Source organism: Antedon mediterranea, chromosome 7 (genome assembly GCF_964355755.1).
Source record: "Antedon mediterranea chromosome 7, ecAntMedi1.1, whole genome shotgun sequence".
Lineage (NCBI taxonomy): Eukaryota > Metazoa > Echinodermata > Crinoidea > Comatulida > Antedonidae > Antedon > Antedon mediterranea.
Window position 1 is genome coordinate 20,782,385 of NC_092676.1, and position 17,139 is coordinate 20,799,523.

At 32.3% G+C, this 17,139-nt stretch overlaps 1 protein-coding gene across 1 annotated transcript; it reads right to left on the reverse strand.

Moving 5' to 3' along the window:
- Positions 1 to 4,598: 4,598 nt before the first annotated feature.
- On the reverse strand, positions 4,599 to 13,812 carry LOC140054685 (CMP-N-acetylneuraminate-poly-alpha-2,8-sialyltransferase-like). The gene is made up of 5 exons (XM_072099765.1): positions 13,471 to 13,812; positions 12,702 to 12,767; positions 12,338 to 12,385; positions 6,739 to 7,245; positions 4,599 to 6,490 (listed from the first exon to the last, which is right to left on the reverse strand). Exons 1-5 carry the CDS (start codon positions 13,590 to 13,592, stop codon positions 6,232 to 6,234), a joined length of 1,002 nt encoding a protein of 333 aa, XP_071955866.1. The 5' UTR covers positions 13,593 to 13,812; the 3' UTR covers positions 4,599 to 6,231.
- Positions 13,813 to 17,139: the final 3,327 nt, after the last annotated feature.

Consider the following 17,139-nt stretch of genomic DNA (forward strand, 5'->3'; position numbering starts at 1 on the left):
TAATGTATATTCGTCAATTCATATTTCTTTCATACTTTTATTGATTCGTGGTCGAACACCATTTTATTATTCAAAATGTGCAATAACCAGCTGTCCAGGTCAATATGCACATGTTAAGTGGAACCAGGTCGAAATGGAACTTACACAACGTTCTATGAACAACTTTGTGCAATATTTTTTCTACTATTTTAATGATGCTGTTTACATTGACGACGATTTTCATCCGATACCTATTTATTATTCAAAATGTGCAATATCAATAACTGGCCTTACATCATTACAAGTACGAAAGAAATCGAAGGTTAAATTCCTTGGCAGGGCTGTGTCATACTATTCAAATTCGGTTAGTACTCTACGTATTTGGTCTGTTGTACTTGGAGGGGACATAGAAGTCAATCCTGGCCCAAATGCTACTAATTTGAATAATAAATGTAGCTCTTTAAAGGTGTACTACCAAAACGTTCGTAGTGTAAAAAATAAAATGGAATCGTATAAATCGGAATTGTTTAGTCACATGTGCACAAGATACATAGACGTTGTAGCACTAACTGAAACCTGGTTAAATAACACTGTAATTGATTGTGAACTGTCTTTAGATGGCTTTAATCTATATCGCAGGGACCGGCAAGAGGACAAGAGAGGAGGTGGAGTTTTAATCTTAATTAACAACAAATACAGGTCGTGTCGTCTCATTAAGTTTGAAGATGAAAGTCAAGAACTAATGTGGGTCAAAATTCAACTGTCTAGAAAAAAATTTTTAATTATTGGTATATATTATCGCCCACCATCGGCACCTAAATCTCAAATCGATCGTCTCTGTGAGTCTATAAACAATGTGCAATATGAATTTCAGGGCTTCAATCATGACGTTATGTTATTAGGAGATTTTAATCTACCTGAGATAAAATGGCGTTTGAATAGTTATAATAAGTGCAATATTGTTGAATGTGAAGCTCCCGACAACTCTAATGGCAAATTTTTTATAGATAATATTTTACAGGGCAATAATTTTAATCAATTTGTATATTTTCCGACATGTGCCGATCACACTCTTGATCTTGTCTTGTGCAATACTATATGCCATGAAGTTTCATCCGGTGAAGATATTTTTCACTTCTGACCACTGTGCAATAAATTTTAAATATCCTATAGAGTTTAACAAACACCTTATCAATAATGACGATCGATTGTTACATAACTTTAAAAAACTTAACAAATTAGATTTTATACAAACGCTTTCTCATATTCCTTGGCATTTACTTGATCTTGCCGTTGACATTGATGACGCAGTTAATTTATTTTATGATTTTATTTTTGCTGCTATCAAAGATCTTGTCCCGGTTTTTAGACCTAAGAGAAAACTCCCACCATGGTTTGATAATGAGCTCTACACTGCTCTGAAATCTAAAGAATCATATTTTAGAGAAAAAAAACGTAATCCAAATAGGTTAAATATTGAAAATTTTCGATTTGCTAAGTCAAATTTTAAACGACTTTGTAGATTTAAGTATCGAACCTATGTTAATTCATTATGTTGTAATTTAAGTTGTAATCCGAAACGTTTTTGGTCTTGGATAAAATCCTCAAAAAAAAATAATAATAACATTCCTTCAGAACTTCATTTTAATAATCAGTCAGCTTACACTGTAAAAGACAAAGCAAACTTACTTAATCAATTTTTTTATTCTGTTTTTAGTCCTATTAACAACGATTTGGATGTTCCTAATCTTCCTGAATATCCCATTGATTGCTTATCTAAACTTGAGTTTAATCAGGAGGTTATAGAAAAGCACATTAATGAAATTGATTCTCATAAGGCTTCAGGTAATGATGGTCTAAGTAATATTGTTTTGTCTTTAGCTGCCAAACCTCTTTCTTTCCCTTGTAAAATTTTATTTGAAAGATGCATTTCTGAGAAACGTTTTCCGATAAAATGGAAGCAAGCTAACGTGTGCCCTATCTTTAAAGCTGGTTCTAAATCTGATGTACGGAATTATAGACCGGTTTCATTGTTGCCAACTATTTCTATTTGAAAAAATTGTTCACGACCAAATTTTTAAACATATATCACCAGTTATTAGTGACCATCAACACGGATTTTACCCAGGGAGGTCTTGTGAAACAAATTTGTCTGTTCTGTTGTCACATGCGTATGACGCAATAAATGCAAAAGGGCAATGCGAAGTTGTATATACAGACATGGCTAAAGCCTTTGACAGGGTCTCCCATAAGTTACTCTTGTTCAAACTACAACAATTTGGTCTAAATCACGATTTAATTTTATTTTTTACAAGTTATTTATCGGACAGGTTTCAGAGAGTCACTTTTGATGGTAACACGTCTGAATGGCTTCCAGTTTTATCTGGCGTGCCTCAGGGGTCGATTTTTCCTTTGTTCCTCGTCATTCTAATGTTCTTATGTTTGCTGACGATATTAAATTATTTAAGTCTATACAAACCTTAAATGATATGTTGTTGTTACAAGAAGACGTTGACAGACTCATTCACTGGTGCGACACTTGGAATATGTCAGTCAATGCCTCCAAATGCAAATCAATGTCTTTTACTCTTAAGAAAAAACCCATCTATTTTGACTTTTATATTAAGAATATTATACTTGAAAGAGTCTCTGTTCACAAAGACCTTGGTATTTTTTTAGATAGTTCATTAACTTTCTGTAAACATATTGATTTTATAGTCTCTAAATGCAATAGACTTTTGGGTTTTCTTTGGAGACATTGCAGACATATTAACGATAAAAAGGCATTAGTTATTTTATACAAATCTTTAGTTAGGTCGAATCTTGAATTCTGCAGTGTTATTTTTAACTCTATTTCTCTTGCCTAGTCTTCTAGATTACAAAGTGTTCAGAACAAGTTTTGTCGATTTTATGTGCGTAAATTTGGTTCTATTAGCAAAGACGTTCTTATTAATTTAGCGGGTAGGCGTAAGTTATTTGATTTAATTTTTCTTTTTAAGGCTGTGAACTCAATTTTCCATGGTAATTTTGAAGTGTACTTTCCTATTTCTGTTCCACAATATCAATTGCGTAATCCTGCTTTATTTTCTATATCAAGAGGGAGGGTAAATATTACTAAAAATGGTTTTGTTAATCGTTTGCCTAAGTTATACCACTCACTATGAAAAATTGATGGATCTGTTGATGTTTTTTTTTTATTCCCTTGCTTGTTTCCGTCACAAGGTTTTGTCTAATGTCAGTAATATTTAAATGTTGTCTTGTTATCTATTGATTTTTGCTTGTATATAATATGTTATATTTTACGACTTTCAACCCTGTTAATGGTGACGTTTGGTCACTGTAGGGTGATGATGAAATAAAAAAAAAAAATAAAAAAAAAAAAAACACGGTAAAATACAGTACATTATAGGCCTAGTTAATGTTGGCAAATAAATATTTTGTAAAACTTGTTAAAACTTGAAATGAAACTACAGTAAGTTACAGATATGCTTACAGTACATAATAATAGTTATGTTAGTTGCTAATAGAAATAATTAACGAAAACATTTATTGAATGTTTAAATTTCGAACGCATATAAATAAGTGTGAACAAATACGGATTGACTGACGAGTATATAGGTATGATGAATGTTGCTGACCAAACATATATATCTTCTGGAATATCCCACCAATTCAGGTCTGAAGCAATCCCCATCACTATAATCGGAAACCAGCAACAGAAGTCGGTAAAAACTATAATCATTAGTTTCCATATCAGTTCACAGTGGCTCCTGATCGCTTAACAGAGAGGAAAATCGTGACATAACTCACAGCAATTACAATAAATCCAAGAGCGTTGAATGCAATAAATATGACAATGGCATACTCCCAACCCGCTAATCGGCTTCGTGTTAGAGGCTCAGTCTCTTTGATATCATTGGACAAAAACTTACCCAAAAAATGCCGATGATGATTCTACACGTTTTGCGGTTCAGACGTTTAGTCTCCTATTTGAACAAAATTAACCAAAAGTTGAAAAGTACAAAACATGCTTCTCTGATAATTGGATTACAGCTAATGTGATCGAGCACAAAAAAAACAAGAATCCGTGACAGTAATAACAGGCTACAGGCAGAGCTGTTTGAAGTGCCTGACCCAGTAGTAGCAAAACCGGATGGAAATCTTAGTGAAGCTAATGTTGACATTAGAGCTATGTTGACATTTAACTCATGTTAACACAATATTGTGCACTGTCAACTTTGGTTTGTAAATTGAACTGGGGTTTTGTTTTAGGAGTTCTGAAGTTTTCAAAGCATACCGTTAATTTTAAGACATTGTATAATAATCATTCAGGTCCAAAATTAGGTTAGTTTGTTAAAGTACAGTCGTTTACATAGCATAGAGTTAAAAATTAAATCCCTTAGAGAGGGGAAATCGTTTTTAGCATTTAAACAATTAGAATTGTTCATTCTTAAGTACGTTTAAACATGAAAACTGCAGACATATGTTACACTGATTTGTTTTTTACTTTTGAAGTTAGAATGGTTTATCTGCAAAATTAATTACCCAGAATTCCATGTAAAGGCGCTGACAGAAATATGACAGCAGGCTCATTTCAACTAACCTTTATATGTATTATGTAATACCAAATATCGAAATAAACATATTAGAATAGCAGCAATTGGATTCAGAATTTTCAATCGTGTTTTTTTCAAAACTTTCAAAAGTGTACTGGGACCTTGTTAATTCTCGGTTGACGACATGGTTTGAAATTCTTTAATCATCTATCATCAACTTTCTTTATCTAATTAGTATACATTTGATGATGATGCATAAATAACAAAGCTGAATTAATTGTGGAGGACCTGGATTGTATTTTGTTGGGATATTTTTTTCTTTTGATGTTGTTTGCACCATTTTGCAAGTGTAGAGCGCTATAAAGCACGCTTTGACAACATTCACACGAAGACACAGACCTGTGTGTTAATGTCATTTTATTCTAAAAATGACGAATAACTTGCAGCACACTTACAACAGTTTCTTCAGAATGTACAATGGTGCTGCCCCAAACAAATTAGTTAAGTAATATTAAAAGTAAAACAAGCAAGTATAAGATGAAGTTGGAATAAAATAGGCCTATATATAAAATCATAAAATTACTTGAGCTTGTAAAGTTAAAACAACTGACATTGGATGCCCAAAAGCCCCACATTCATCCGAATTAAACAAAAGAAAAGGCGGAGCAAGGGATGTGAAGGCGGCCGGAATTTCTTGCAGTGGTAGTTAATTCAGATTCAGATTCGATTTATTAAGTCATTCATACATAGTGCAATGATAATTGTTTCCTTGGCAGAAAAACACAAGCAAAACAATACACACATTATTTACATTCGTGATCAACAACAACTGATCAAGCAATATAAAATACAACAGACCTAATGACCTAACTTTGAAACTCATTGTTGCGTAGTCTAATAGCGCTAGGTAAGAATGAAAATTTATGTCTATTTGTTTTAACTGGAATTGTTGTTAATTTTCCAGATCTGGTAACTACTAACTTATTGTTGAGAATATGAGATTCATTAGATAAAATACTATTTAATTTAGATATCATTTCATCATTACACATTTGTGTGATATCTTTAATCTCGACACCAGTAATTTTGCTTGCATTCCTAACTATTCTGTTAACTCACTCACATTTCTCTTTGTTAGCACATTTGCCAAAGTAACACAGCAAAAGCTTAATACAGATTGAATAACACTTAAGCACATACAAAAGAAACGGATCTTAAACAACTATAATAGTAAAACCAAACATAGCAAAAATTACAAAACTATTCAACGGAGCATACAGGTAAAACATTGTTGACTTTCCTTAAGCAATAAAGAAATTGAATTGAATTGAATTAAGCTCTGCATACACTATCAAACTAGTTTGACAAAAAAGGTGTGATGTGCCCATATATGGTAGTGATTTGACATCATCATGTTCATGTATGGGAACATCACATTTTTTGTCACATCAAGTTTAGAGTGTAGACAAGGCTTTATTCAAGTTAAGAATATAATTATGATTCTATAGTCGAAATCGGCGGATGTGTGTGAAGAACATTGAGAGAGATTCTTATCGGAAAGTTCAATAGTTTTAAAGTCTAAGGTTGAACATTGAAAAACACATGTGATATTATTGCATATAATGTTGTTGTTATTTGTTGGATTACACACAAAGGGTACCACTTATAATTAAAACAATGTTTACACCCAACCCATTCAAGCAATTCTACATCTATCTGAAACTAAACGAATGGTTCGATTTTTATTTAATGATGTTAAAAGTTCGTATTCGGCTGGCATGTGGTGATTAGTGGTATAATTCAGTGTCCTGTTGTCGTAGTAATGATGTTTTAACGGTTGGCCACTCGGTGATTTATAAAATGGATAAAAACCATATAACGAAACATATCGACACATTGACCCAGCTGCTGTATACATGATTAACCCAAGCGATGGGTTTCTTATTTTCCAAAATCTGAAAAAAAAAAAAATAACTCATTTGTTGTAGGCTATGAAGAAAATTATATTTATGCATGCATAATTTAATGTGCTGATGTCAATTTATTCCTGTTATCTTTAATTATGTTCATTTTCAGTATGCATTATTATTATTATTTTACTCGTTGAACATTCTTGTAAAAAACGTTAAATCCCCAGCTCAAATCCACTGTCTTACAAAAACGGAAGTTACTGAAAGAATAGTAAGATTAAGATGATACTTACTTTGTAACTAGTGGTAGTATACCTCGGTACGAATATACAATTCTAACTGTTAAATTATTCTGTTTGATACCTGCTACAAGATTATGTGCGTAACTTATATTCTTTTCTACGTTCAATTTAGAAATCCATATATAAGTATCATGTAGCTCTTTAAACGTCTCGTATGAAGTTCTGTAGCAACTATTTGAAGTGTTTGTTAGACATAAACCGCTTTCGATACTGGCGGCCTCATTGAGCACCATCATATCTATTTTACTACCAACGTCTTGTTCAAAACCAATAGTTTGTGCAAGATTTCCTCTAAAAACAAAGTCGTGTTCATCTATTTCACGTCCACAACTGCTGTTTAGTAGAATACCAGCACTGCCTACAACTGCACAGGTTCCTTGCATAGGAATACTGTCGATACCTTCTGGTAATTTTGTCATTCGTTTTTTCTGTTTGAAGCCATCTTTGTAAATTAGTGTTAATAGAGACGGTTTGAATCCAGCCTTCTGAAGTCGTTTTCTGTAATAGAAATAAAAACATATACATTCTGGGCTTATAATTGAATTTAAAAAAACTCTAGACAGGCATGTTCAAATTCAGTTGCATACTTTTCGTTCTCTTTGTTAGAAGCAAACCATTTTTATTTAATTCGAACTGTCAATTTTACATGTAAAATCAGTATAAAAAAAGTATAATATAGTACTTCAATAAAAACACTTCAATATTATTAGTACGAGACTTTGGTCTTTTTGTTTTTCAAATCACCCTAAAATCAGACTTTGAATCGGCCATTTTTCACTTTTAATAAAGTTATTCACTTCCTTAAAAAAAAAAACGAACAAAATAATGCATTAATTTATTACAATTTACATTACATGTACTGATAATCAATTTGAATATTTTTAATTTTGTTATTTATAGTTATACCTTTTTGTTCTGTTTCAAATTATAATAATAATCTAGTTTGTGTAATTAATATTCAAATAGATTTATCAAATGAATCCGTATCTTGTAAAAAAGCCACAAAGAGCATTATAATATTACACGGTATACAACAAAAGAAGGCTGCAATATAAGCGCGTAGGAAAAATGGAAACATCTTTATAGTCAAGTTCTATTTGCAGGAAGGTATAATAGTCTAGTAGGAAATGAGGGTTCCCATGCACCCCTGAGGTATATTTTTTTAATGTGATTTTTTATAATCTCAAGTATGTCTAGTAACCAGATCAGGTTGTTAACATTTTCAAATCGTGTCCCATGGGGTTGTTTTTGACCCATTTAGTCGGCCATGTTGGTTTTAACAAATTAACATTTTTTCGCATTTCTCAGGAACCAGAGGTCGTAGAAATATAATTTTGGTACCAAAGTACTCAGTATATGTATGTTTGTATATGCTGTAATGAAAGTTTTTTGTATACAATTACAGGAAGTATGATTTTTGACCTATGACCTTGTTTTTAAATGGTGTCCATATCTCAAAAACCGGCTGTCATAGAAACTTTAGTCTCAAATTATGCAGAATACCAACATTTATATTCATGGTAATGCAAAAGTTTGTCCGAAAATGATCGGAAATGATATTTTTGACCTTTGACATAATTTCATTTACATTTTTACACAATTTTGTCCATATTTGAGGGCATTAGCAGTTCTCGATAACTAACAGACATAGAAATATAATTTTTGTGTCAAAGTACTCGCGATATGCATTTTTATATTCACACTAATGAAAGTTTTTTGTGAAAAATGACCGGAAGTAGGACTTTTGACCTATGACCTCAACTTTAAATATTTTCATTATCTCAAAAACCAGTTGTCATAGAAACTTGGTTTTAGTCTCAAATTGTTCAGAATACCAATATTTATATTTATGATAATAAAAAAGTTTGGCCAAAAACGACCGGAAATGATATTTTTTTATCTTTGACATACTCTTTTCTTTTTTGTCAGTACAAATTCTGTTCGTATTTTGTTAGCATTATCAGTTCTCGATAACTAACAGACATAGAAAAAACATTTTTGTGCCGATCTTTGTTAGTAACAATACACTAGGAAAAATTCGTTGTTTAGTTATCAACATTCCGACCTTTAACCCTATTGAATGATTTTGTAATGATATACCTTATCATTTTTAATTTTGAGATTAATACATACATACATGTATTAATTAATCTTCATTCGAAAGGAGTTCTTCTAGGATGTGACCATCCTCATCTAACTCTTCCTCGTCCAGCTCCTCAGATGTTTTCTCAATCAGATCAATGAGAGAAGGAGGAAGGACAGCACTTTGTGACCAAATTGGCTCTAATATGTTGTCAGTTTTCTGCCAGCCTTGTTGATGGGTGTGAAATAATCAATTGTTGATTTTGTTGAGAGTTTGACTACTGAAGTTGCTGAAATGAAGCCACCAAACCCTGGAACAAGTTGATTTCCTTCTTGTTGACATCCAATGAACCGTGCATGAAACCAGATAAGATGCTCTTGTGTATACTTGCAGTACACTGTATCGTTAGTTGCAGGTGGTGTAAAAACAGTTGCATCTTGAAATCTGGGTCCAACTCGACCATACAACTGCACAGGAACAAGGGTTTCTGGTGTTTCAATCATCCGGGACCTTATATTGCTTCGCTCATAAAGAGGTAACAAGCGGTCGTGGTCAACGGTATTAAATCCAGGCTTTACCTCTTGTATCATGATCCCGCCTGTGGTATTTACCATATTTGAGCCATGGATGTTTGTGGTAACTTTGTTTAGATTATCCCACTCAAGATGGAACACATCATTACCATCACCAGTAATGATTTGTGGAGTAAGGAATATAGAAATTTCATCTACAGCTTTCACCAGTGCTGTTTCAAGTTCTAAGCTGAAGTCGTATGTCTCACAATGACCCAACCTATTCAGAATAGTTGTCAATTGCTTACTGCGATAGAGATGTCTAATTATGGTACTATAAGGAGTATGTGCTTCGGCAACTTCCACTTGCCTTTGTCACAGCACGGCATATATCCTAAAATAAATCAATATATATATGACAATATATATACATCAATGTATTGTGTAATTTTAAATATGCGTCGTGTACAAATAACATACCAATAAACTGTTGCAGAAGGCTTTCAAAGAACATTCAGTTATGATAACTGTTACGTACTGTTACGTACTGTAAATTTGTAAGAATAAATTTTAATGTGTCATACCTGGCCAATAGAAAGCACAATACGTCTTGTCTTTTCATTCATGTTCTGCATGTTTTCATCATTAGATATAAGTATACTCAAAAAGCTCAAAAGATTTGGTGGAAGAAGTTTATCGGCTGCGTTGATTTCTAAATCACTTGCTGTAGGTGGCCACGGAAATGGCTTCATTTCTTTAAAACCTTGTTGTACAGAATTTCGAAGTTGCATCGCCATATTTTCATACTGGTTTTTCAATCCCAGTATATATGCATAACTCACTGCATCAGCGACAGACAGATTTTTGCTAAAAACAGCATTATAAGTAATACACCCCTTATCACCTGGGTTAACATTTGTAATAGTAATGCATTTGCTTATATGGTGGTTCTCTAACTGTGCCTCGAGTTTCTCACTTCTATACTCTGGAAGGGAATCCCATTTTCTCTAACTCTTTGACATAGGTATCACGAAGTGATGACATTAGCATGACTTCTTGCTGCCCAATTACATGTTCTTGAATAAAATAAATTACACACGTCAATGCATTTAAGCGGGCCTCACCTTTAAGACCATTATCATTATCCACATTCAACGACTGGATGTATTTTACATACTTTAGGTTGAATTTTTTTCTGCATGATTGGTGGAAATTGGCGTCGCGGGCAAACAGGTCTTCACCTTGCACTAAGCAATGTAGGTCATGCATTCCTAGTGCAAGTGACCGAGGCTCAATTTGTTTCCATGTGGGATCTTTAAATACACAATTTTCAGTTTTATAAACAGGAAACTTGATGCACCTTTCAGTCTTTCTAGACACTTTCAATTTAGGTTTATTACAAAAAATACACTCTGGTGGAAACAAACTGTTCGTAGTTGATGGTTGTTTACGATTTGAGCGGGAATTTTGAGCTGCACTAGATGTTGAACTACATTTTAAACGATGTTGGTTAATAATAAAGCGTTGGTAGCAAGCACGATGATAACCAATTACATTCAAATCAGTATTTTCGAGATTCTCTGGAATACCTTTACAGACATCCTCCATACGATAAGGAGAATCATAAGGTTCGGTAAGTCGTTTGTCACGAATAATGTAGCTGATTCAACTTCTCTGAGGCTGATCCCTTGATATCAGTGAGCGGAATAAATTGAAGATGCTCAATACCTTTGACATGTAAAATGCAACTTACCGATGGACGCTTCCGAACATTTTCTATTTCATCAATATCAATCTTGCACTTTTTTGAGTTTGACATGATTATTAAACAATAATCTCACAAGAATACATGTAATTATGTCAATATAATAAAACAACAACAGCTTTTAAACATACTTTTTATCCCAGTAAAATTGAGTAATTATTTCCTGAGTTAGGTGAGATTAGTTGTAAGTTTGTTTTAGAACATTGTGGAATATGAAAAGCATTTTCATTGGTTGAAAGTGATGCAGTTTTAAAACAACCTGATTGGTTGGAAGTTAGAAGATGATGATTGGTTGAAAATATTTTCTTTGGAGCCTTTTTTTTGGCGCATTATAATTAAACTGACAAAAAAGAAAAGAGTATGTCAAAGATAAAAAAATATCATTTCCAGTCGTTTTTGGCCAAACTTTTTTATTATCATAAATATAAATATTGGTATTCTGAACAATTTGAGACTAAAACCAAGTTTCTATGACAACTGGCTTTTGAGATAATGAAAATATTTAAAGTTGAGGTCATAGGTCAAAAGTCCTACTTCCGGTCATTTTTCACAAAAAACTTTCATTAGTGTGAATATAAAAATGCATATCGCGAGTACTTTGACACAAAAATTATATTTCTATGTCTGTTAGTTATCGAGAACTGCTAATGCCCTCAAATATGGACAAAATTGTGTAAAAATGTAAATGAAATTATGTCAAAGGTCAAAAATATCATTTCCGATCATTTTCGGACAAACTTTTGCATTACCATGAATATAAATGTTGGTATTCTGCATAATTTGAGACTAAAATAAAGTTTCTATGACAACCGGTTATTGAGATATGGACACCATTTAAAAACAAGGTCATAGGTCAAAAATCATACTTCTCGTAATTGTATACAAAAAACTTTCATTACAGCATATACAAACATACATATACTGAGTATTTTGGTACCAAAATTATATTTCTACGACCTCTGGTTCCTGAGAAATGCGAAAAAATGTTAATTTGTTAAAACCAACATGGCCGACTAAATGGGTCAAAAACAACCCCATGGGACACGATTTGAAAATGTTAACAACCTGGTCTGGTTACTAGACATACTTGAGATTATAAAAAATCACATTAAAAAAATATACCTCAGGGGTGCATGGGAACCCCCATTTCCTACTCTACTATAATGCCACCGTGTATTATTAACAGTGATATGATTAACATATCCAGTAAAAACGAAAACAAAGACTTACCTCATATCTAATGCTTTACTTTCTTTAATATGATTAATCAATACTTTCCTACAAAAAAAATATCAAATTGGTCAATGGATTTTTAGTTGAATTTAACCATTTATTTTGTCATTTTACAAGTGAAAACATTATTTTTTTCGTATTTTTTCTATGGAAGTGATTAACTTTATTAAAAATACAAAATAACATTCAAAGTCTGATTTAATTAATCTTCATTTTTCATGTTTTTGGGGACAATACATCTTTAATGTTGATATTTCCTGTTTTATTGCACAACGCATTTAGAGCTTGCTTTGGTCGCTCATATAAACTTAACTTATTGTTATTATTATAACTACAGTTTACACATTATATAATATGCTACCTTAATGTTGATATTTCCAGATTCACGTTGGTGTTTAACAAGCACCTGAAGGTGCCATGTTGTTTCCTAAAATACAAAAATGAAAAAAAAAAATAAATAAAAAATTGAAATTCAAAGAAAAAATAGTCAAAGTGTCGGTCAGAGAATGGATATTTGGTTTAATTTAGTTGTAATTATTTAGTTTGTCTTTTTATAAAGAAAATCATGATATTGCCTACGAAAGTGAATAAGAATAGTATACTCAAAGTCCGTGTTGAACAACCGTGTTGTGAGAATTATTATGCACATTTCGTTTAGAATTTGTTTATGTGGTAGTGTATTGTGGTAGTGTATTAAAAGATAACATTAGAAATGCATTGAAAGAATTATTAATGTCATCCGGAAATATTTAATAGAATCTATTTCTAAATTTATTTAATTTTGTGTATAACAAAATTTATATTAAATAATATTTCATATAATTGTTTTATAACTCGGGTCACTGGTTAATGGGAAAATGTACTGTTTTAAGTTCTAAGCCACCAAGCCGTTTTATTATTATCATAAACTAAACAATTATACATGAGGTTATATACATTGACAAAGTTGATTTAAACCATCTAATAACACTATTTTGAAATACAGTATGTTAACAGTACAAGTGAAGCTTTAAATATATAATAAACTTTAGCAAAAAGATACTTTTGATATAAGATAATGATGTTGATTATTATTAAAATACTAATATTAATCAACAATCCATTTCAACATAATAAACACAACAACTTACGGACTGTTATCGCTTGAAATGACTGTCCGATGCTTTGCTATGATTTGAAAAATATGGACGGTAACCGCACCCAGTAAAAACCAAGTAAATCTTCGCATTAATATTGACTGTGTTCTTGCCATTGTAACTTCCTGCAAGGTGATAACGAAGTAAAAATAATCCTCTAAAGGTGATGACAACCTTTAGAAAAATAGATTTTAGCAGTAATAATATTTTACGGCAGTGCAAAATTAAGCGAAATCGCGGAGGAAATAAATCCTTAACATAGACCTTAACCGACAGCCTGTTGTGTGTTCACTAAACCGTGAAAATGCGTTTCTGGTAGAAACTACATTACCAATTGCATTATGGAACAATTTACCGTATATCGTATGTTATGTATGCATTTTATTTGTTCAAACAACATAGTAGAATACAGTTAGAAACAGGAAACAACATGGAATAATATGAACGTACAGAGTAGAAACAAAATAATGTTCAAAATAATTAAATGCGTAATAAAGCTTGGTTCTCAGTAGAGACGCAATGCGAAGACGCAGATTCTACGCAGGTTTTGCACAGAGAGCAAATAAATGGTACATTATACATTCTATAATCTAATAACCACCAGAAGAAAATTTCTCTCCACACACTGATCTTCCACGAAAAGCAGAAAACTGAAATAGATTACAATATTTATGTAACATCTGAATTATAGGCCTATATGTAACCTATATAAACACATTAGGCATAGAAAGTTATTTCTAAACCGCCTGGTGATATACTGAAATTTAAGTAATTAATTTGAAACGATAAGATGAGGAGAATGGAAAAAAGTCGCCTCAACAACCGACATATAAAATGCCCTTCAATTCAGTTATGCTTTTCTGTTTTTTTCTACAATCCAGATGCAACTTTTAAATAATGAATAAAAATGTCTAGTTTTATCTTACCTTACTGTTGTTTAAATTAGAATGTTCCCTTCGATTGTTGCATGTTTGAAGTTTAATGAGTGAGGCAAACCAAAATTGATCGATCTGAGCCCATTGATAGTATCATATTCTTGGAAAGAAGACTTCGATTTGGTTGTTCTCATGGTCCGTTCATACACTGATCGACAAAACTCAAAGAATAACAGTAAATGCTTTATTTTATATAGTTGCTTGACATTAATTATGCATGAGATGTTTTCGGATCGATCTGAGCCCATTGACAGTATAATATTCCCGGAAAAAAAATATCGATTTGGTTCCCTTGGTCCGTACACACACGGATCTTCGAGAAAACGCCACAAACCCCCCTGTTTTTACTATACAGTAGGCCTACTATAACTTTATATAGTTTCATCATGACATGCAATATTTATAGAGTTATATAATACATGATATTAGTAGATCTTATTCCATTTTGTATCACAGATTTGATTCCTATGTTCCGTTAGTTTTGTTTAAACTATGTATTTTCCGCCTTCTTATTGTTCCTGTTCTCCTTGAAGTAACATGAATGATCGATTCAAGACAAAAATAAACACTTAAGTGCGCTCAAATTCCAGTAGTCGCTAGACTGTGCCCTGTAATTATATCAGTAGGCCTAGCTCTTTTTTAAATGTTGTTGATATTTTATACATATGTAGGCTATGCAAAGAGTTATACAATGCATGGGATTGATCGATCTGAGCCTATTGTATATAATCAGATTGTTAAAGGCGAGATTAATCCATTTGTTATTGTATTATTCGAAAGCTCCCACTGGTGGTACGAGGCCTAAAGTTGCATTTATCTTTAATCATATAGTATACACCTAAGTTAATTACTGTACCAAAAACATATCCACTTAAAACATGGGTTTTCAGGTTATTCTGCTCTTTCTGATAAAGTATAGCTAGTTCGTGCTAGTTCCTATAATAGAGCAGTTTACTAGTTTTTGCTATTACTTTGCCATTAGCTTTTCAGTTAGGAGCAGTTACTACAGTGGTTTTCTTGTTGTTTCTGGTTACTAGAGGCTTCTTTAGTTTTTTCCTGCTTGCTATATATACACCATATTCGTGGCTATATTCTGCTATCTATTGGCTGCATAGATGTTGCTGTATTAAGCACTATAGTTTCTGTTTTAGTCACTTTTGCTATTTCGCCGCTTTGTAAGTATTGGATAGTAGCAGATAGTTGCTGCTATTTGAGCCTCAGAATTGGGTATTACTTCATAGTTTCTGCTATTTCTTTCTTTATAAAATTTCTGCTATTTGACCGTATAGCTATTATGGCTAGGCATATAAGTTACTACTGGCTTAACAATATCACTTTACATTTAAGAGCTGGTTTTTGCTATTTGACCGTTAGAATTGGGTAATTACTACATAGTTTCTGCTATTTTTTTCTTTAGGATTTCTAATTGTAACAGTTATTTGTCTTTTCAAGCTAAATCATAAATTTATGAAATGACTCCCAAATATGGGAGTGATATGATATCATCGTGTCAAATTTGTTTGTATCGCATAAAGTTTGATAGCGTACTACAATGTGGTTACTGCTATTGCTAAACAGTTTAGAGGTAAAAAGTAGACATAATTATAGAACATAACAATTATTCTCTTAATATTGTTATTTCTCTAACAAAACACTTTGTTTCATGTTATGTTTAGTTTTATTTGTAGTACAATGGCTTAATTGTTCTGTATATAAGGTTATATTTTAACTTTTTGTATTGTATGGACTGAGTGTACAATCCGTTTGGGCTTTGGCCTATTCTCACTCCTGGTTATTTTTTCACGCCGCGGCTTTAGCCATATAAACCCCCAGAGGACATAATCAATAAGAAACTGTATCAACGCGAAAGCTATATATCTAAGGCAATTTTAATATTTTGTAAACTCGACTAATTGATAGGTCCAAGAGGCTGGACCCAAAAAACGTCTGGGAAAAGAGAGTCTATGAGGGCTCACTGTTGAACGATTTTGGATTCTCACCCTTTGATTGGTTGACGCGAATTAACAGACTGCGGAAGAAATTTCTCACGTGTGCCGTTGTCTCTGAGGACTGCTGCATGCATGTCCTGTTGTGCGTCCTGGTGGTATGTCCATCGCACGTCGGGAAAATAATGTATTGACATTCTTTGAATTAGGTTTTAATAAACATATAATATCATATTTGATTGAATTTTACAATGTTGATATACAAAATATATTACTAAAAACCGTAACTTTTAAAGTTCATACAATTGCCTACCGAGGGCGCAATTTATTTACTTCGTTCGTGGCTAAAAACGATTATTGTCGGCGATGTTTTGGACCCTATATTTCGAAAAGTCAGATTTTCATAATCCATTCTTTATTTTAATATTGATAGACAATATTAACAGGCAATGTATGCTATTAACTTCTAATGTTGCATTGTTATCCCTACATAGCTAGGTAGTAGGTCTATATACTATATATACTAGTAGTATGTGTGTGAGCCGGGTCTTTAGGGAGTTAATGCTCCTACCCGGGAATATGTATATATACTGTAGTTTAGTTTATGATTATATTTTTTTCAGTAGGCCAGACTATATTTACACAAAAATGTTTACTACTGATTGTTAAACAAAAATAATAAATCATTATATCTGAAGAAAGAACAATCAAGCGCCGTTTTTTTGTAAGAAATATTTCTTGTTTATTGTATTATATATGACGTGTATTATTATGTTATATAG